A 22,024-nucleotide genomic window follows, 5' to 3' on the forward strand; every position below is an offset into this window, starting at 1 on the left:
GTATGGCCCACACACAGGTCAGTAATACGAGTTTTGCTCTCTTCCACCGGCTTAAACGTGTGATGCCACATCTCGGCACCCAGGGCAAGGATATGCTCGGAAGTGGCATGCATTGATAGGGAATCGAAAGAACAATCACGTGGTATAAATTGTCATGTCGCCTGCGCTGTGTGTCACGCATGCACGAGCCAGCACGATGGATTTGGTCATTTCCAACCTTCTTTACGTTTTGCACCATATCTCAACATCCAAGGCAGCCAAAACCTTCAATCAAACTGCAAAGATAGGGAATGCAAAATTCCATGCTTTCTCAGTGAGCGCAGCAAAGCAAGCGTGGGAACGCTTGTCATAGCGAAAGATTCGCCGACTGACACAGCAAGAGTGTGAATATCCTTAGTAGTTCAGGCGAAGGCTCCATGGAGGTGGATGATCTGCTTCGAACAACGTCGCCGATTGACAGCGCAGTTAGAACTAATATTTATTCGCGGAATAATACAGCCGTTTCATGTTTACAACCGGGCTCAGTGTAAGCCAACTGACAAACGGGACACCCACGGAGTGCCTGGCTAAGCAAATCAAATGCACTTATATACAAGACGGACGGCCCCTCTATACAGTGTAGCGGCGCGCCACGCCTCGTCATGCGGGACTGAGCGGTGCCACTGGCCGCCCTTCGATATGCCGGTTGGAATGTGAGGGGCAACGCGCGGCGCCGACCGGTGCGGACTGAGGTAGGCGTGGCTGCGGGGGGCGGCGCGCCCCGCTCGCCGGCCGGCCGGGGCGGTCTCCCCGGCGCGCCGCCCCCCGGCTGCAGCGGGCCTCGCCCGCGCACACCTCCGGTCCCGGTGACACGCAACACGACGGCTCGCTGCGCGGCGCCGCGCTCGCGCCGGCGGCCGGCTCGGAAAATAAAACAAACAAGGTCATATCACAGCGAAACTTTGGAGTCGGCGCGGTGGATGCGGCCAGGCAGCCGCCGGTGCGGCCGCAAGGACGCTACGCTAGCTAAATTAGGTGCTCCTTATCTCATACGTCCCTGGAACAGCAGAAGTTGACGGTTAGGAGACGGCAAGAACATGAGTCACTGATAAGTAACGCTGAAAACAAAGTGCGTTTTGGAAGAATGTAGCTCGCGCGAAAAGCGAAACCAACCGAAACACCACAAAGTCATGTTAGCAGTAAGCGTTCAAACGAAAGAAGCACGCAGTCGATCCACGACATTCTCAGCTGCCGCGGGGGCAGAATCGGCTTTCACACTGGATGCCCTCCCAGTTGCGTCTATTTACGATGCTCGTATAGTGTTGTCGCTGAGCAGAAACTCGAACTGGTTCCACTGGTCGGCCGGGCTGGCGGGCGGCGCGTCGGCGTCGGCGTCGGCCGCCGCCGCGCCCGCCGGCGAGCCGTCGTTGACGGTGATTTGTACCCGCGAGAGCACGCCGTCCGGCGCCTCCGAAATGTCGATCTTGACACCGCTCTGCGGCACCGCAGGGCCGATGGTGAGATGCGACGTGGCGTGAGACATGGGGCAGGGTGAATGGGACTTGGCCTGAGACGTGAGGCAGGGAGAATGGGACGTGGCGTGAGACGTGAGGCAGGGAGAATGGGACGTGGCGTGAGACGTGAGGCACGGATAATGGGACGTGGGAGTGCGTCCACTGCCCAGCTGATTTGCGGACTGGGTTTTATAAAGAGGACGGAAGAATGCAACACGCCCTCCGAGCCACGAGCCACACACAGCGTCTTTGTGTAGTACTAGATGTGAACCCGCACTTGGTGAAACGCTAAGTCCCATTGCAGGGATATGAAGAAACGTCACGGCTTTAAAAAGAGGTTTAACAAAATTACACCTTGGAGGTCCCCAAACACCTGCATGGAAACGCGTCTTAGAATGATTATTCCATCACATCCTGAATGGTATCGCAAAACACGCCTTAAAACCTTTACTGGCCACCAGAGTCGACAATGCCTGGCGTCGCAGCGAGGTGAGGCAAGGCGGCACTGGCAGGCCTTAGCCGCCGCCGCTGCTCCAGTGACAGCTTACCTCCGTGTTTTGTACGCTGGACGAGACACATGAGACGCCGGCGCAGCTCAGCTCGTCGGCCGAGATGTACGTGGTCGATATGTGTGGGCTGAGCTTCAAACGCTGCGCCAGATTCGTCGCCTCCACGATCGTCTGGCTCTCTTCCGTCTCTGCAGGGCGGAAAGAGAGGGCGGTCAGCACGGGCTGGCGCGGAGCGTGGTTGCGCAGCCAGTGGTTACCCGGAACCCATCCGACGTGCCTCGACTTCATAATGTATGGCACGGGCGACACGGCGTGCGTAGAACGGACGCCAATTTAAATTTGCGTGCTTCGACGCTTCCACCAGACAGTCCTCCGGCAGACCGCCAGCATTCGTCGAACGCCAACGATACAACCCAGCCATTATTCGGGAGCATAGGGGGTCCACATCGCTGACCACAGTGTCGGCCCGCCCTGCGTGGCGGCGCCACCGTCGCGCGCTCACCAGCTGTCAGCGCCTCGTCAAGGTCCTCGCCGAGCAGCCCCTCCTCAAACTCTGAGCCAATGCTCAGATGCAGACTGTTGACGCTGCTCACACCACTGCTGCTGTGCACGCTGTCGGAGCTGCGGCGAACACGGCGAGGCGTCAAGCGAAGGAGACGAGCCATGCGGTGACACAGTGAACAAAATAGGTGGGGTTGGCATGGTCAAGTCGACAAGAATCTTTTTGTTTCTTGGCACTGCAAGAAAGCGTGAAGCTGACCCCAGCTGAGATCACAGCTGACAATTAGCTTCAAATGGTATCAGGCGCTAACATCTCGCATAGTAACGGCTTGTAAGCCCCTAATAAATCATGCGGCATCATGTCCGCTACCCGTCGACCCCTGTGTGACATTCACCTGAGTAAGATGAGATAGCCTTCGAGCCGCGCGAGACCTCCCCTGGAGACGTGGTACCCTTCGAGCCACGTGAGACCTCCCCTGCGGGAGGTGGTAGCCTCCGAGCCACGTGAGACTTCCCCTGAGAGAGATGGTACCCTCCGAGCCACGTGAGACTTCCCCTGAGAGAGATGGTACCCTCCGAGCCACGTGAGACTTCCCCTGAGAGAGATGGTACCCTTCGAGCCACGTGAGACCTCCCCTGCGGGAGGTGGTAGCCTCCGAGCCACGTGAGACTTCCCCTGAGAGAGATGGTACCCTCCGAGCCACGTGAGACCTCCCCTGCGGGAGGTGGTAGCCTCCGAGCCACGTGAGACTTCCCCTGAGAGAGATGGTAGCCTCCGAGCCACGTGAGACTTCCCCTGAGAGAGATGGTACCCTCCGAGCCACGTGAGACCTCCCCTGCGGTAGGTGGTAGCCTCCGAGCCACGTTAGCTCTCTCCTGAGAGAGATGGTACCCTCCGAGCCACGTGATACCTCCAAGGAGAGAGGGGGGTACTCTCTGAGCCACGTGAGATCTCCCCTGCGGGAGGTGGTACCATCGAGCCACGTGAGATCTCCCCTGCGGGAGGTGGTACCATCGAGCCACGTGAGATCTCCCCTGCGGGAGGTGGTACCATCGAGCCACGTGAGACCTCACCTGAGGCAAGTGGTGCCGTGTCGGCCGCCCTTGAGCGCCTGGCTCTGCCGTCCCATATGCGGCGGCGGTGGCTGCTGCTGCCCACAGTTCCACGAGAGGCGCTTGTGTATGCTGGCGTCCCGGGCCTCCTGCTTCTGCGATAGCAAGGATCGCGTGTGTGACACCCATACGGTGCAAGTCAGTGGTGAGTCGCCGACCCAGCCGACGTCAGCGTGAACCGCCGGCTGATGGTGTCAGGACGGCTGGCCTGACACCATCGGCAGGGTAACTCCCACCACTGAGCCCCGCTGCTGAGCCGCAACAGTCTCCGGTTTCGGTGTCGGGTGCGGTGTATAACCAGTGCCGTGCGTGGTTGGATGCGTCAGGGCGGATCTCAGCGCGGAAAACGAGCTGTGTGGTATCATTCGGGTTGAGCGCAAACAGGCGGGTAATGCACAGCTGCAGGCGGGACCGAGAAACACCTCGACGTGCTCAGGTACGTCTGAAGATGCCACAAAGCCAGAGGCATTAGTGTGGGGCAGAACCTAGATGTTCACTAGGAACTAGATAAGAATACGCCAACATACTACTGTCTGGGTATAGATCACAAGATCAATGACACAGGAAGGTTCATCGTCGCATACCATCGGAGGACGCAAGGCAACACAGTCGAGACGGACAGCCCCGAAAGCATAGTCACAGAGTGGTCATAGTCACTAGTGGCATAGTCACTCGCGCGGCGCCTCCGTCCCCCCGTCCCACCACGTGTCCCACCTGTCCCACCACGTGTCCCACCGTCCCACCACGTGTCCCACCTTGATGTCCTCGATGGCACCGGCCGTGTGGTAGCGACGACTCTCGAGGCGGTCGCGCGAGTGCCGCCGACTGCGACCGTCGCCGTCCACCTCGGTGTCCTCCGGCTCGGCGGTCGCGCCTGTCGGCCGAGCGGGACCAGGGTCATCCCACGGCACGGACCGGGGCGCTGGCGTCACGGGCGGACGTGCCGGTTAGTCCACATCACTCGTCGGTGCAATTGTGTCGCAAAAGTAATGCTTGATTGGCGACAGAACAAAGTCCTTATGCAGAGAAGCGTGGGTTTGGGACGGGGTAGCCTTCCGCTTTATATGGGTTTGGGTCGATGGAGCCCACCGCTTTACATGAGTATAGGGTGGGGAGCCTGCCGCTTGACATGGGTTTGGGGTGGTAGAGCCTACAGCTTCACATGGGTTTGGGGCGGGGGAAACTGTCGCTTTACATGGGTTTGGGGCGGGGAAGCCTGCCGCTTTGAGAAATAGCAGGTTCGACCTATCGATGCCCTCCAGCGCCGAGCAGGGCCGGCAATAGCTCGGAGCACACCAGGCAGGACGCTCGGCTCCTGGGACCCGAGTCTGCCGCCAGCGGGACCCGAGTCTGCCGCTAGCGGGACCCGAGTCTGCCGCTAGCGGGACCCGAGTCTGCCGCTAGCGGGACCCGAGTCTGCCGCTAGCGGGACCCGAGTCTGCCGCTAGCGGGACCCGAGTCTGCCGCTAGCGGGACCCGAGTCTGCCGCTAGCGGGACCCGAGTCTGCCGCCAGCGGGACCCGAGTCTGCCGCCAGCGGGACCCGAGTCTGCCGCTAGCGGGACCCGAGTCTGCCGCCAGCGGGACCCGAGTCTGTCGCTAGCGGGACCCGAGTCTGCCGCTAGCGGGACCCGAGTCTGCCGCCAGCGGGACCCGAGTCTGCCGCCAGCGGGACCCGAGTCTGCCGCTAGCGGGACCCGAGTCTGCCGCCAGCGGGACCCGAGTCCGCCGCTAGCGGGACCCGAGTCTGCCGCTAGCGGGACCCGAGTCTGCCGCCAGCGGGACCCGAGTCCGCCGCTAGCGGGACCCGAGTCTGCCGCTAGCGGGACCCGAGTCTGCCGCTAGCGGGACCCGAGTCCGCCGCTAGCGGGACACCCGCGCACACAAACACGGCGCTCTGTAATGGTGCCGGCGGCTGGAGCTGGCGGCAGCGGCCGCTAACGAGCCGGGTGCCGTGTCAGACCATCAGGGACGGACACGTGCACCGCCCGCGACACGTGCACCGCCTTAGCCCCGGGAACTGAACGCGATCGATGTAGCTATTCCAATCTGCTCGGGAACACCAGGCGTTTTCGAAAGACGCGGAACCTTCTTGCAGATTTCTCTCCGCAGTCGGCCAAATGGCTGACGTCAGATGAGACGGAGCAACCGAGCTCAAATTCATCATTATGGCGGGAGGGGGCCAGATATGACGAACGCCGCAATGACATCCCCTGAGTTCATGATCCGCTAAGGTAATTCGCATCGCCACACCATGATATAAGCCAGAGCCAACAACGGTTTCCTTGCACAGCCCAGGTATCGATCTCTCTCGTACCGCGCTCACCCGGGTTGGCGGCGGCCGGCGGTGGCGGCGGAGGCGGCGGCAGCGAGGGCGCCGGCGGCGGTGGTGAGCTGCCGCCGTCGGCCGTCACGTGATGGGCACGTGACAGCGGTGGGTTGCGCGGTGGCGGCGGCTGCACGGCCGGACTGCGGCGCAGAGTGCGTGGCGACAGCGGCGGGTACGTCACGCCGCGCTGCGCCGGATTGAGCGTCCGCTGCGGTGGCACCGACAGCGAATGCGCCACCTCGGCCGACAGGTTGGGCAGCGACTGGCCGGCCGGCGTCAGGTGCGTCAGCACCGACAACTGGTTCGGCGTCGAGCCCACCGAGCGCAGGATCGGCCGCCTGCCGAATGCCGCAGGCGGTGAGACGGTGTTGGGACGGCGGTCGGCCTAGCCACTGATACACAGTCACACCAGCGCCGCTGCTCGTGTGTCGATGGGACGGCGGTCGGCCCAACCACTGATACACAGTCACACCAGCGCCGCTGCTCGTGTGTCGATGGGACGGCGGTCGGCCCAGCCACTGATACACAGTCACACCAGCGCCGCTGCTCGTGTGTCGATGGGACGGCGGTCGGCCCAGCCACTGATACACAACCACACCAGCCACTGCACGTGTGTCGATAACAATGCCGGCGATTATTGGCGAGAGGAACGGCGTCTCAGTGCCGCGTGCACCACGCTAAGGTTCACTAGGTGATTGTTCAGCTGGACGGGCGTACGACGACCTACCTCTCTGCCCGAGGGCTGAGCGAGCCTTTCAGCTTGGCAGACGGGTTGTCCTCCGACGAGGAGCGCTCGGGAAGGTTCAGCCGCTCCTCGGCCGCCGCCAGCACCGCTCTGGCGGGGCTCGTCTGAACCGTTAGTACGCTCGACGCGCCGCTCGGGTCGCTGTTGTCCATCGAACTGCTGCAAGACGACGACAGAGCCGGCGTTAGGAACACCGTGCGAAGCCAGTCGTTGTCACGCCGCTTCCTGGTAGGCGGGCATCACATCTGAAACATGTTTAGTAGTGCAGCACGGAAGGCAGCAGGAGTGACTGACCTGTGTGAGTGGATCAGGCAAGGAAGGCGGCAGGGGTGACTGACCTGTGTGAGTGGATCAGGCACGGACGGCAGCAGGGGCGACTGACCTGTGTGAGTGGATCAGGCACGGAAGGCAGCAGGGGCGACTGACCTGTGTGAGTGATCAGGCACGGAAGGTAGCAGGGGCGACTGACCTGTGTGAGTGGATCAGGCACGGACGGCAGCAGGAGTGACTGACCTGTGTGAGTGGATCAGGCACGGACGGCAGCAGGGGCGACTGACCTGTGTGAGTGGATCAGGCACGGAAGGCGGCAGGGGCGACTGACCTGTGTGAGTGGACCAGGCACGGAAGGCAGCAGGGGCGACTGATCTGTGTGAGTGGATCAGGCACGGGAGGCAGCAGGGGCGACTGACCTGTGTAATTGGATCAGGCACGGACGGCAGCAAGAGTGACTGACCTGTGTTATTGGATTAAGTAAGGACGGCAGCAAGGGTGACTGACCTGTGTGAGTGGATCAGGCTGGGGACGCGGCTGGTCCGGCTGCTGCCCCGTGGACTGCGCGAAGTCAGCAAGGCACTGGCCGGGAGCTCCAGCTCGTCATCGTCGTCGTAGAACACGTACTCCTGGTTGATGGTAGCCAGGCGAGCCTCACGATACTTCTCCTGCGCCTTCTTCACCCAGTCCACCCAGCTCTACCGAAGGCGCGGTCATTGGTTCACACAATTTGGGGGCGATGGTAGCAAGGTATGGGCGATGGTAGCAAGGTATGACGGGAGCCAAATGCACATTCGCATCTTTTCTGTTAAGGTCTATACACGGAAAAGTGGCACCACAAATCCTGCGTGAGAACCAGGGTAGGTTTCACGACCCTCGACCGTCTCACGATTGCAGCTGGAGGGGGGGGGGGGGAGGGGGATCTTTAAAGCTTAACATCATCAGGCAGGGACGTAGTTTCACAAAATAAATTTGGGGAAGACGGTGAAAAAGATGCGGTTTTCCCCGAAACTATGCCAACAAACGGGCTTTTCACCGGATTTTGCCCAACTTCCACTCGATGGGGGGGGGGGGGGAGGAAAGGCAGCAGCTTCAGCTTGTAAGACTGAAGTCCCCCAAACTACACCCCTGTGTGCGAGTACATATTTCATTCAGGCAGATCCCGGACCGACTTAGCTAATAAGAGAAGTTTCCTGTATGAACCGGCACGATTTGGAACATTTGTAATGCGCGATATAGACAATGTCTTAACATGCACCAAATCAGTTAAGTCAGCACCAATGACCCACTATCAGCTATGGATGTTGCTGCCAATCGCCGCAGAGACATTCGCTGTCAAGTTGTGAAGGCTCGACAGAGTTTGCAGCACTTTCTAGGGTTACTCATCCCTGTGAATCATGCATGGCTTTGAGAGTGTCAACCGAACAAGGCTTGGCATTACCGGGTGTCCTGTAGCCTTTGCCACTTCAACTTTGTCATATTGTGTCAAACTGTAATAGAGTGGTACAACGGAGTCACTAAGTTCATGCCGAACCAACACATATTTTGTACTCAGTGGACAAGTAACAACTAGCAAAGTTCGTTCGGCCACAGACCAAACGAGACGGGCCACCAAACATGGCATCATCTGGCCCGACTCTGGCACGGGACCGCCCCCCCCCCCTCCCCCTCACCAGAACACCTGGCCACCAGAGAGTGCGGCGAGCTGACCCACCTTGCAGTGTTTGGCCTCGGAGCAGTAGAGCGTGAACGCCGCCGTGGCCGACTGATACTCGTTGAGGTAGACGCAGAGCAGCGCCGCGTCTTTGGCCGCCTCCTGCACCAGCAGGCGGTCGATGACGTAAGGCTGCCGTATGACGCGCACCTTGTCGCCCTTCTTCGTCAGCGGCTTGCAGACGAGCAGCATGTCCGTGAAGAGAAAGCAGCGCACTTCCACCTGGCGGAAGAGGAGGCAGCGTCACCCGGGTGGTAGCAGCAAGATAAGCGGCGGCAGCGGCCTCCTCCCGACGGCGGTAGCAGCAGGGCGGCGGACCCAGACGGCGGGGCAGGAAGGCGGCAGTGACTAGTGGGAGTAGGATATGCAGGACGGTAGTGGAAGGGCGGCGGACCCAGACGGCGGGGCAGGGAAGCGGCAGTGGCTGTGGAGGCAGCAGGGTCTGCAGGGTCAGCATGGGCTGGGGGGATTTACGAGAGCATAGGCTGGCGGAGAGAACTGCACCGTTGCGACGCCATCCTTATGTTTTGACAAAAAGACAGCGAACTAGAAACATACCGTTTGATTTGCTGCCACGGAGACTTGTTAAATCAAGTCAAGCGCCTTTAAATCGATATTTATGTCAATTCTTAGCATGTCCAAACTCAAACTCCGACCCTCTCCAAATTATCAAAGATTACTAACTTCACCGTGAACCAATGCAAACTGGGATGCGTTCAGAGCCAATTCGACTCAACCTAGCTAAAGTCAAATGTCCAGTGATCTCGAAAGAACATCTCGTGTGCTGGATGCAGAGGGTGATGCATATCCAAGCGTCATCTTAGCGTCACCAATAGCTCCAGATCCACTCGTCGGGCCTGTCTGGCAGCCTCGGCCGTCACAAAGCCCCGTAGCCGCCTGAAACGGTTGATTACGGTGCGGCCCGTGCCGGTCGTATCCAGCTGGGGTCACAGGGTCTGAGTCCTGGGCGACCCGAGCCGGACCGGATAGGCGACGCGGCACCGCCGACGGAGCGCCGGGCGGCGGTCACCAGCTGGCGGCCGACCCCGTCCGCCAGACTCACCGTCCCACAGCAGATGCCGTCGCTGCAGCGGACCTCGTGCAACGGCCATGCTGATGTCTTAGCCCGGAAGCGGCAGTGTAAGGCAACGATATCTAACACCGCCATGCCAGTAGATGACTTCATGTCGCATGAGTAACGCACCAATGTGAAGAGTGGCGCGATGAATCATGATACACACCACAGTACATAAGCGCTGTCACCACCACGAACAGGGAGAAAAAGTGTTAGCTTGTTCTGGAGATCATTTGCTTTTTTGTTACACCTAGTATCAGTTCTGAACTTGTTACTCCCGCTCACAAGCTTATTAAAGTCTAACAAAAAATAGGACACGACCTTCGTAAAACACGTACGTGCGGTTCAACAGGCCGACGTAATCTACTCTTCATCACCTTCAAACAAACGCGTCTTTTAGAAGACTCATCCGTGGCTCTTTTCATCACAGGGAGAGCACCCAAGGCGACATATCCTGAACCCATTTCTGGAGCAATCTCGCCACCTCCTCAACGCCGACGTGGCCAAGTTTGCCTGGTGAGATTGGACCGCTGCGTCGGCAGGGCGCCACATCCGTCCGTCCGCCCATAAACTCGGGATAGAATGCGCCGTCTCCCAGACGGCTCGTAATTAAAGCCACTCGCTGTTTGCAGCATGGCTGCACTAATTGTTGGCCCGACAATGGCTCTGAAAAACAAAGCGGTTATAACAAAGCCCGTGGACCCACACCCACGAAGGCGGGACGCTGAAAAAATGTGCCGCCGTATGTCTAGAATGGTTAGATGCACAAAATGAAAAAGCCAACTGGCTGGCGAAATGTTGGGGAGGCTGGCTCCAAAGAACGACAGAGATGCCGGGAAAAACATCGCGGAACAGATTGCGGTCCCACGCGTGCGGTCTCCGAGACTATGAACTGCGACGCTCTGAGGAGCCACAAGGGCTGAAGCACGCCACGAACTCGACGCTGCTTTCTGCGAATACAAATAAATCCGCGGCAGCCAGCCAACCAATATCAGAAAACTGCATCGCCAGTCACGTGGCTGCAGAACGGGGAGCTCTGTGCGAGGCCAGCGGCCAGCGCCTGGTGATAGCTCGACCGACCGACCCGGCGAGTCCCTCGGTGTCCCGGCAGTGTCCCGGCAGTGCGCCCGGGGCACGCGCCGCCATTAGACCGACCGACCCGGCGGGTCCTTCGGTGTCCCGGCAGTGTCCCGGCAGTGCGCCCGGGGCACGCGCCGCCATTAGACCGACCGACCCGGCGGGTCCTTCGGTGTCCCGGCAGTGTCCAGACAGTGTGCTCGTGGCACGCACCGCCACCAGACCGGCTGACCCGGCGAGTCCCTCGGTGTCCCGGCAGTGTCCCGGCAGTGTGCCGGCAGTGTCCAGACAGTGTGCTCGTGGCACGCGCCGCCATCAGCCAGACGTCTACCAATCGGCCAGCGCTTCAGCGTATCGGACCGGGAGGCCAGGGCCCCTATACCCTCCCACCGCCGGGCGACCTGAGTGCGACCCAGATGCGGTCGAGATGACCCAGTTGAGCCGGCGGACATCGACCGGCGTCCGTCGGCGCTCGCCAGTTCAATCAGCGCCCCGGCGACACGGCCGGACGCGAGCGGGCACGGGCCGCGCGCGCTCGCGTCGGCGCCCAAGCCGCTGATAGCATCATCAGCGGCGCGATCGAGGTAATAGAGACATCAGGCCGGAGTGCGGGACACTCCCAAGGACCCGCAGCTGAGGTGGGGCACCGGGGACAACGGAAGGGACGGGGTCCGCAAGCGGGAGAGTAAGGACTCGCAACTGAGGTGGGGCACTGGGGGCAACAGGAGGAACAGAGTCCGCAGGACTCGCAACTGAGGTGGGGCACCAGGGACAACAGGAGGGACGGGGTTCGTAGGACTCGCAACTGAGGTGGGGCACCGGGGGCAACAGGAGGAACAGAGTCCGCAGGACTCGCAACTGAGGTGGGGCACCGGGGACAACAGGAGGGACGGGGTTCGCAGGACTCGCAACTGAGGTGGGGTACTGGAGACAACAGGAGGGACGTAATCCGCAGTTGGGAGCGGCGGATGTCATAACGCAGTGCTCAACTCCACCCGCCGACCTTTCTAAATTTGCTAAATGGGAAATGAGTCCAGGGGCAAGATACAGTTGACATCCGAATGATGCGACCGACGTAGGAGGCCTCCCCCTTAGGTACCTCGCCGCGCGCACAGAGAAGGGAGGGGGGGGGGGGGGGCGGTGAGGGTAAGGTAGAGTAGGGATGGTGGGAGTGGAAGGCGGTGAGGGTGACGTAGAGTGGGGGTGGTGGGAATGGGGGAGGGGGGGGGGAGGACGCTGTAAAGCGTTGTCATCCGCGAGCCCGCCTGGTGAGCCTTGAAAGTGAGCATTGAAATTGGTACGGTGAAATCACGCTTAATCAGCATATTAAAAATAATTGGACACATAAACAGGGCCAACAAACGATAAACCGTGTTTCCAATCCACCAATGGCCGAACAGGTTATTTCTGTTCGTAATATGACATCAGAACAACGACCATCCCGGACTGAAGCTATTCCCGAGATCGGCTGTTATGCCGCCGTGTCCGCAGTCTACCACTAGTCATATTTCACGTCTTAGCATGACTTATTCACGACCGGGTGAAGCAAAGGTTCTGATAGATTTGTTTTGAAATTTGTGGGAGTTTTTTCCCCTGTCAAAAGCGTTCGCTCTGGAGATGCCCGGAGCCTCTAAAGAGCGATCCTGATTTGCTTGATGCCGGGCGGCTTCGGCCGCCCAAGCTCTGATCCTGATTTGCCCGATGCCGCGTGGCTTCGGCCGCCCAAGCTCTGATCCTGATTTGCCCGATGCCGGGCGGCTTCGGCCCGCCCAAGCTCTGACCTGATTTGCCCGATGCCGCGTGGCTTCGGCCCGCCCAAGCTCTGACCTGATTTGCCCGATGCCGGGCGGCTTCGGCCGCCCAAGCTCTGATCCTGATTTGCCCGATGCCGCGTGGCTTCGGCCGCCCAAGCTCTGATCCTGATTTGCCCGATGCCGCGTGGCTTCGGCCGCCCAAGCTCTGATCCTGATTTGCCCGATGCCGCGTGGCTTCGGCCGCCCAAGCTCTGACCTGATGCGGGCGAGAGAGTTTCCGTGGGACGGCCCCGCCCCCGCGATAGAGAGTTTCCGTGGGGCGGCCCCGCCCCCGCGATAGAGAGTTTCCGTGGGACGGCCCCGCCCGCGATAACTCCCGCCCCGAAGCTGACGCCACCTCCGGGCAGCCGTGCTCACCTTTGAGGTGACGTGGTCGCGCAGCTTCAGCTCGCCCTCAAATAGCAGGTAGCGCCGGTGCGTCTCGCCGCAGCCTGGCATGGGGCAGGTGAGGTCCAGTGACAGGTGCGGCCGCGTCGCCCGCTCCAGCTCGTCGTCCTTGGTATCCTGTGCACGACAGCACAGGTAAGCATAGGTCACCTGCCGGCCCAGCGGTGACGCCCACATGACAGCACAGGTCACCTGCCGGCTCAGCGGTGACCACCGTACGACAGCACAGGTCACCTGCCGGCTCAGCGGTGACGCCCACATGACAGCACAGGTCACCTGCCCGCTAAGCGGTGACGCCCGAACCCCCAGCAATGGTATATCAGCCATCGACGCGAGGAACTCGAAGGTCGTTACGCCACAGGCTTCACAGCTGCTTCGTGCGTAGGGGTCAGTGGAAAATGCAGCAGTTGAAAATGAAATCGCATGCCTGTCATTCAAGATACGGTGGTGAACAATCAAACCGACATTGGATACTAATGTAGTGGTTCAAAAATAGTCAAACACTAGTATTGGAGCGTGGAACACAAGACAAAATCACCGTTTCATATTTCAGCGAAACAGCGTGTACAAGAAAATCAAGGGCACGAAAAAGCACCAAGGTCAATTGGCCACGTCAGCTAGCCCCGCCATGCTTGCGACATGTATGGACTGGTCGGAACGAAAATTACGACTCGACTGGCTCTCTGTGACGAATCACCTGCCACTCTCTGACGTATCACTCGCCACTCTGTGACGCATCACCTGCCACTCTCTGACGTATCACTCGCCACTCTGTGACGCATCACCTGCCACTCTCTGACGTATCACTCGCCTCTCTGTGACGAATCACCTGCCACTCTCTGACGTATCACTCGCCTCTCTGTGACGCATCACCTGCCACTCTCTGACGTATCACTCGCCTCTCTGTGACGAATCACCTGCCACTCTCTGACGTATCACTCGCCTCTCTGTGACGCATCACTTACCACTCTCTGACGTATCACTCGCCTCTCTGTGACGAATCACCTGCCCACTCTCTGACGTATCACTCGCCTCTCTGTGACGAATCACCTGCCACTCTCTGACGTATCACTCGCCTCCCTGTGACGCATCAACTACCCAGCCGATCTAATCAGGGGATGATGTCGTCGGTTTCACCTCACTGGCTCTCGATGCGGACATGATAACCACATTATGCATGGCTGCGACGGGACTGATGACTCTCCCCCGCTGTCCCTGCCAGGCGCGCAATAACGAGCAAGCCTGAGACCGGCTACTGATGCCACCCGGAACAAATAGTGCCGTGTGGCGGTCTGGCCGCAGCGCGAGCCCGCCGCCGCATCCGGCCGCCGCCAGGCCAGGCGGAATCACCTCGCGGGCGTGAATAGATGCTGCGAGAAGCGGACGTGTTTCTGCGGGGAGCATACACCTGGCACGAGTACACTCTCGAGTCAACAGGAAACTGCGAACAGTGAGCCGCTGCCACACAGAGCGTGGAGGAGTGGAACGTCCAGGGCCGGACGAGCCACCAGACACTGTGTGCAGCGCCGTCATCACCGACGGCACGTCCTACTCGGCTGGTTACCGTGAGCGATCGTCGCGAAGCTGGGATGACAAGATGACCAGCTCTCGGCAGTCATAGGGCCGTGGCGTGGTTGCGGTGTCGTGACCTCCAGAGACACCACGCCGTCTCCGTATGGAGGACTCTGACGGCGACAGTCTGGGCTCCTCGGCTGACCACTCACCACACAGTCGTAGCTGTCAATCCTGCCGATAATCTCGCTGAGCCGTTCCTGTTCGTGCCGGCTACGCAAGGATCCGTCTACGCTGCCCACGAATATATCCACGTCCTGGATCTGAAACGCGGACGAAGGACGTCCTCAGACAGCCTGAGAGGAGTCGGACATGGGAGACGTCCTCAGAGGGCCCGAGAGCAGACGGACATGGGAGACGTGCTGATTATAGACAAACCATTACAGACAGAAATAGTTATTTACACCAGCATATGCCTCGCTTGAACAATTACAGTGCCAACAAAACACTCAGAACATTAATCATTCACAATCAGTGCAGGTGCTGTATCTGGTGGAGGCGGAAAATAGAACCAAGCATGTCATCTAGTTATTCCCTTTCAGGCAAACTATGGCCATTGAAAATCTAAGACAGTGACGGAATCGCAATCAGTAAATATATAAACACACGCAAACACACACACAGACATATATATATATATATATATATATATATATATATATATATATATATGTATATATATATATATCCTCTTTGTGTACATCCTCTTTATCTTGAATTGGCATACCCAAATGAAATGACTTAATCGCCCATTGCAGTAATATAAGATTCCAGGTACTACATTAGCAGCGAAGACAGCCCTGCGTGATGCTGTTACTGCGCTCTCATGAGCAGCAGTCAGCTTCAAGCCCGTCAGCTCAACGGAAGGTGAAGGGCGTGAGCAGTGAAGTCAGCTCTAAGGTCCGTCGCAGTTTGGTAGTTCCGCATTCTTGGTAGATTGCACGCATATGTTCACGGAGCTGTTTACTGAGACATTTTCCACAGAGGCTTTCCACAGTCAACAAAAATAAACTTTTTATGGTCAATGTTATGCACATAATGTTTGCAGGCGGTGGATCTGGAACTAGCACCGTTGGTAGGCATGGAAGGAACGCCACACAATATTTTTTAAGTGCGCACACCGATGTCTCTAATTTTGCCACATGACCGGTCTTCATGCAGACCAAAAAGGGGATGTACCATTTATCAAATCCGACATACATATTGCAGTTCTATACTGACATGTGCCTTGTTCCTGTTGCCTGGGACGTAGAGTAATAGCGCACCGAATATTCATCCCCTTTCTCGCACCTGCCCTTGAGTGGCTCCGACGGTTTCGTTTCAGCACGAAGGCGTCCTGTACGGCGGCTGAAATTTATGTTCCGCCGCGACTCGATCCGCCGCGAGAAATGCGGCGGGGAAATTATTACTCCGGGGAGCGGCTTCATAGATCGCGTCGGCGGCGGCGCATCCGGACACCGCTCGTGTGTCTCGGCCGGCGGCGGCACGTCCCGGGTGTGCGCTGCACCCTGCATGCCGCTCAAGAGCGGTGCGAAGTAGGCAGGCGGGTCACGGCGTGAGGCCGCCCCGCCGTGTGTCAGCCGCGGCATGAGGCCGCCCCGCCGTGTGTCAGCCGCGGCGTGAGGCCGCCCCGCCGGGTGTCAGCCGCGGCATGAGGCCGCTCCGCCGTGTGTCAGCCGCGGCGTGAGGCCGCCCCGCCGGGTGTCAGCCGCGGCGTGAGGCCGATCCGCGGTGTGTCGGGTGTGTCCGCAGCTTCGCCCTGGCACAGGCGAGACCTCCGGCAGCGCGGCCGGCCGACACGCGCTCGTCGGCCCCGTTGAGATGCGTCTGACGCCGCCGCCGCCGGCTTCAGCTCCCGCGCAAGGGCGGCGCGGAACGCGCGCGTGCAGGCGAAGCCTTAAAAGCCGAGCGTCAATTTGTGCGGACATTTTCAGAGGAGGTGATTGCGGGGCGACCACGCGCCATTCAGCGGTCTGTCTGCACGCGGTGGATGCGAACATCCACTTGGGGAGAGTGTGCGGGCTTCCCCTTGTGTTTGAGCAGCACCGGCGGACCGACAGAGCCAACATCCGACCGTCGCGCGGCGTGTCAACGAACACGGTCTCTCCAGCCAAAAGACACGTGGTTCGGCTATCAGGATTGTTCAGCGCACAGATGACGGTCCGTTCAGAGGCGCGTCCAGCCACTCGACAGAGAAGCTGGCTGAGCGCTGAGCCGTGTGGACTCCGGCCAGTCGACCGGCCAGCCCGGCGGCGCCGTCAGTCCGGCCGCGCGAACCCTGTGCCCCACTGATTAAACCGGACGCGGCGCAACTTACGTCGAGGCGTAATACGTGTCCAGAGCGCCAACTAGGCGTGATTCACGTGGCAGGCGGGCGCCGCCCCATCACCCACCAAGGTAGAACGCAGCGCCAGACGCCCTGATTTCGAGGAGCATGTTGCATAACGCAAAACTATGACAGTTTGAGCTGCATGATTGCTAAGTTAAAATAGTGACGCTTTGTGGAAGCTGAATGCGCATCGTGACTAATATGGGCTTGAACAACGTTTAGCTTCTTCCTATTACTCATGCCTGCCAGGGCGACAAACCTCCGTATCCAGACATAAACCTATCCGGTCTCAATATAGCATCCGGGCGGTGACGTGTGGCAGGACGCTGCCCCTAAAAATAAACGTGAAATATAAGCGCCTCAGGGAGCCTTGTTTCCGAAAGCCGCAGTCCCATACCAGCGTCGCGGGCTTGGCTGGCCCTTTGATCCAGATTTGTTTAATCCGCGAGCCGGCGTCTTGTGTACGACCTGTGGCGTTTTTGTTAGGCGGGCGGCAAACAAAACAGCCCAGCCGGTAGCGGCCAGCTTGGCGCGAGCCGCCCAATTGCTGCGAGTGCGAGCCGTCGGAAGTCACGCGGCCCGCGCGGAGTCAAAAGCGCCGCCGGCGGACGGCAGGCGGCGGTGAGGCGGCGGCAGAAGGAGACGCCGCCGCCGCCGTCCGCCACCGCATTCATTGGATAACGCCTCAATTTGCCATATACGTCAGCATGTCAGCGACCAGATACGACCAGGTTACCAGGGGCTGTATTTGAAAAGACTGGACAGCTCCAAATGATGGCTTTATGCTGTATGCCATGTATAGCAGTACGCCGGCTAAGGGGCTAATGATGGATGATGGCTGATCATGCCTATTGGCCGTAAAGAGCCAGGCAAAAATGTGACCGGAAACTACAGTGACGGTGAATGGCGATTCAGTAGCCAGTTAATAATTAATGGAGAGGCAGTGTTTGGACAATGGGCATCAAATGAACTAACGGTGTCCCTCCCAACAATGATTTGGTGACCAACAGACAAAACCAGAAACTGGACAAAGGGCGACCGATGGTTAAACTGGGCTTGAACAGGACAGGGAGGGGGACAGAAAGCGACCGGGGGTGCTCGATCGTGACAACAATTCGGTGCATAACGACAGACAGTGACCTGGGGGCCACTGACGCCACTGAGTCACAGCTCGGCTTAGTGACGGCACTGAGTCACAGCTCGGCTTAGTGACGGCACTGAGTCACAGCTCGGCTTAGTGACGCCACTGAGTCACAGCTCGGCTCAGTGACGCCACTGCGCCACAGCTCGGCTTAGTGACGGCACTGAGTCACAGCTCGGCTTAGTGACGCCACTGAGTCACAGCTCGGCTTAGTGACGCCACTGAGTCACAGCTCGGCTTAGTGACGCCACTGAGTCACAGCTCGGCTCAGTGACGGCACTGCGCCACAGCTCGGCTTAGTGACGCCACTGAGTCACAGCTCGGCTCAGTGACGGCACTGCGCCACAGCTCGGCTTAGTGACGCCACTGAGTCACAGCTCGGCTTAGTGACGGCACTGCGCCACAGCTCGGCTTAGTGACGCCACTGAGTCACAGCTCGGCTCAGTGACGGCACTGCGCCACAGCTCGGCTTAGTGACGCCACTGAGTCACAGCTCGGCTCAGTGACGGCACTGCGCCACAGCTCGGCTTAGTGACGGCACTGAGTCACAGCTCGGCTTAGTGACGACACTGCGCCACAGCTCGGCTTAGTGACGCCACTGAGTCACAGCTCGGCTCAGTGACGGCACTGCGCCACAGCTCGGCTTAGTGACGCCACTGAGTCACAGCTCGGCTCAGTGACGGCACTGCGCCACAGCTCGGCTTAGTGACGCCACTGAGTCACAGCTCGGCTTAGTGACGGCACTGCGCCACAGCTCGTCTTAGTGACGCCACTGAGTCACAGCTCGGCTCAGTGACGGCACTGCGCCACAGCTCGGCTTAGTGACGCCACTGAGTCACAGCTCGGCTCAGTGACGGCACTGCGCCACAGCTCGGCTTAGTGACGCCACTGAGTCACAGCTCGGCTTAGTGACGGCACTGCGCCACAGCCCGGCTTAGTGACGCCACTGAGTCACAGCTCGGCTCAGTGACGGCACTGCGCCACAGCTCGGCTTAGTGACGGCACTGAGTCACAGCTCGGCTTAGTGACGACACTGCGCCACAGCTCGGCTTAGTGACGGCACTGCGCCACAGCTCGGCTCAGTGACAGTGCTGCGCCACAGCTCGGCTTAGTGACGCCACTGAGTCACAGCTCGGCTTAGTGACAGCACTGTGCCACACCTCGGCTCAGTGACAGCACTGCGCCACAGCTCGGCTTAGTGACGCCACTGAATCACAGCTCGGCTTAGTGACGGCACTGCGCCACAGCTCGGCTCAGTGACGGCACTGCGCCACAGCTCGGCTTAGTGACGACACTGCGCCACAGCTCGGCCTAGTGACGCCACTGAGTCACAGCTCGGCTTAGTGACGGCACTGCGCCACAGCTCGGCTCAGTGACAGCACTGCGCCACAGCTCGGCTTAGTGACGCCACTGAGTCACAGCTCGGCTCCGGACCCGGTTGCAGGTCAGCCTTCACGCCAAACACCAGGTCCCATCTGTTGCCTGGTCCGGGGCGCTGCGCCATGGGCACAATCCTGCCTTGGTAGCGGCTTCTGAAGCGCGACATTTTGATCACCAACGTCCAGAGGTGAATGCGCCATGTCCATGTAGCGGCCGTCTCACTAATTTTCACTGACTGTGCGGTTGCTTTGCTTTGTTTTACAACAGGGCTCCAAAGGTAATTTTACCACGTCACTTCGTAAGCCCCACAATATTCCTACCGCTGACTCTGGAGATTAAGCGCTGTCCGCAGCACAGTTCCCTGACCCGTGGCCCAGTCTGTCACCAGTACCTAACTGCACTGTTCCCTGACCCGTGGCCCAGTCTGTCACCGGTACCTGAGAGCACTGTTCCCTGGCCCGTTGCCTAGCCTGTCACCTGTACCTGAGAGCACTGTTCTCTGACCCGTGACCCAATCTGTCACCTGTACCTAAGAGCACTGTTCTCTAACCCGTAGTCCAGTCTGTCACCTGGATCTGAGAGCACTGTTCCCTGACCCGTGGCCCAGTCTGCCACCTGAACCTGGCAGCATCATCTCTCCGGTTGTCGGGTTCAGCCCGAACTGAGCCGCGCCGGTACTCGAGAGCAGACGTGTGGTCTGACGGCGGCCGCCGGCCCTTAATGCGTCACGGCAGGAAAATGGACGAGGGAAAGCGCTGATGGACGAGGGCATCGCGATTAAAGCGGCACAGAGTAAAACCTCCAGCCCGGACCAGTCAGTGTGCATTGGCAATATGCCAGGGCGGTTCCAAGTTGATTCAGTACCACAGGCCAACCCAACAGTCAAACAAAACGGTTAGCCATAAAGTAGCATAACGACACGTGAGCCGCACGTTACTACCGACATTTCTTGTGCATACCCCACAGAAGCCGGCGGTCGGACCCACCATTTCGCGGAGCATGTCCTGCTCCTCAGCCGGCTCGGTCTTCTTCAGAATGGCCTTGAGGAGCAGCGAGTATTTGGTGAGTCGCTGCCAAGGCTTCGCAAGGATGTCCACCAGCCGCAGTCGGTTACAGTCCTTCTGCGTTTCACACCACTGTGAACAGGGAGGGCTTGTGTCACAGCCTTGCGTCTCACGGATATCCCATATCAGGCCGGAAGAAGGGAAGTTTACATGGCACGCTTTAATAGCGGGGACAGTATCACCATTATCCGATCACGCCCGATGGACACCACTCACAATACCACCTCAAATTACGCTTATCGGAGGGGGTGGGGATGGGTGGGGTAAATGCATTTGCTTTCCTAAGTCTATCCTTTTATCAGCGAATGTCAGTGAATAAGATATCGCGCTGACCGGGCGAAAGAAGCGATCTGACTGGGACCAATCAACGGCGCCAGTGCGCTTGCTGTTGTCATGGTCCGTCTGGGCCACTGAACCCTCAATGGCACCTTGCCCCGATACGGGAAGCGCTGCGGTATCTCGGGCACACCAGGGCCGATCATGACGGCGTCGTCACGATCCCGACGGTGCCGCGGCGTCCCGAGGGGCCCAGTTACGCCGCTGCTGCGCCGTCCGGTTGAAGAGGAGCTCGTTTCCAGCCATATGGGCACCAAAACGTCTCAGGCGTGCCAGATTTCAGTCATGATGTAAATGCAGTGTCTCAGGGGTCCTGCTGTTCAAATGAGGAGGCACTGCAGTGTTTCAAGAGAACCCAAATCCGACCAGAAAGGTGTAACAGTGCATAGCAGGCCATCACAAGGTCACCAAGCTGCGACACGTGATCGCCTCGGTGTGACTGACGCATACATTGGTCATTGCGCGTAATAATTGCCGTTCACTTCACCAATAAACACGCTAAAAGAGGCGCTAGGGATTTCGGTGGACTGGTGTACCTACAAAACAATGACTTATTGAAAAACAATGCATTAATACGGCAAAGATATCCGTCCTATGTCGGATATAAAGCGAGCTACGCTTCAGTGCTGGTGTGCTACTGAGCAGTTACCTTGGAGATTAATAAAATTAACAATCATCAATAGTGTCATTTGAGGTATATTCATAATACATATAATCCAAGCGTCTATGCGTACAAAGTAGTTGCATTTCCATCTTAACTTGTTTGCGTCTCAAATTCCAACGAGACACTCGCGGCGTTCGCGCGGATTATTCTGACTGCGTTTGGACGACACCAGCTGTAACGGCTGAACGATTGTCGAGGACAAGTAAGGATGACCAGAAACTTAACATTTGCGACGTTTAATTGGCACAAGGGTCGCTTCCGGTCAACAGTGCACGACCACGCGGACTTATGGTGAATAATCACTGAGGCAGTGCAGCAGCGCAGCAGAACAACGGCATTTACAACGCGGCGAACAATGGGACATCTCATACCGTACACTCTTGACTACGGTCTCAAACTCGAATTAAATGCATGCCACAAAATTCAAGATTGGCAAGAATAAAAACATCAAGTTCAAAAATTCGATGTCCAACTTGTGGATTTTCCGGCATGCGTATCGTGCCTGATTAGAG

At 58.7% G+C, this 22,024-nt stretch overlaps 1 protein-coding gene across 1 annotated transcript in view; it reads right to left on the reverse strand.

The window, feature by feature from the left end:
• Nucleotides 1-815: 815 nt before the first annotated feature.
• LOC119095935 (pleckstrin homology domain-containing family G member 5) overlaps nucleotides 816-22,024 on the reverse strand; it is a 29,382-nt gene continuing 8,173 nt past the window's right edge. The window contains exons 2-14 of the mRNA XM_037218791.1: nucleotides 20,435-20,584; nucleotides 14,751-14,861; nucleotides 12,997-13,143; nucleotides 8,674-8,895; nucleotides 7,467-7,657; nucleotides 6,672-6,848; nucleotides 5,942-6,282; nucleotides 4,372-4,490; nucleotides 3,578-3,711; nucleotides 2,505-2,623; nucleotides 2,042-2,190; nucleotides 1,287-1,474; nucleotides 816-1,036 (exon numbers count right to left, since the gene is read on the reverse strand). Coding sequence (XP_037074686.1) covers nucleotides 1,027-1,036; nucleotides 1,287-1,474; nucleotides 2,042-2,190; nucleotides 2,505-2,623; nucleotides 3,578-3,711; nucleotides 4,372-4,490; nucleotides 5,942-6,282; nucleotides 6,672-6,848; nucleotides 7,467-7,657; nucleotides 8,674-8,895; nucleotides 12,997-13,143; nucleotides 14,751-14,861; nucleotides 20,435-20,449 — 1,923 coding nt within the window. The 5' untranslated portion in view covers nucleotides 20,450-20,584 and the 3' untranslated portion in view covers nucleotides 816-1,026. The remainder of the gene's footprint in view (nucleotides 1,037-1,286; nucleotides 1,475-2,041; nucleotides 2,191-2,504; nucleotides 2,624-3,577; nucleotides 3,712-4,371; nucleotides 4,491-5,941; nucleotides 6,283-6,671; nucleotides 6,849-7,466; nucleotides 7,658-8,673; nucleotides 8,896-12,996; nucleotides 13,144-14,750; nucleotides 14,862-20,434; nucleotides 20,585-22,024) is intronic.

This window comes from Pollicipes pollicipes, unplaced genomic scaffold, assembly GCF_011947565.3.
Source record: "Pollicipes pollicipes isolate AB1234 unplaced genomic scaffold, Ppol_2.1 Scaffold_1796;HRSCAF=2101_pilon_pilon_pilon, whole genome shotgun sequence".
Lineage (NCBI taxonomy): Eukaryota > Metazoa > Arthropoda > Thecostraca > Pollicipedomorpha > Pollicipedidae > Pollicipes > Pollicipes pollicipes.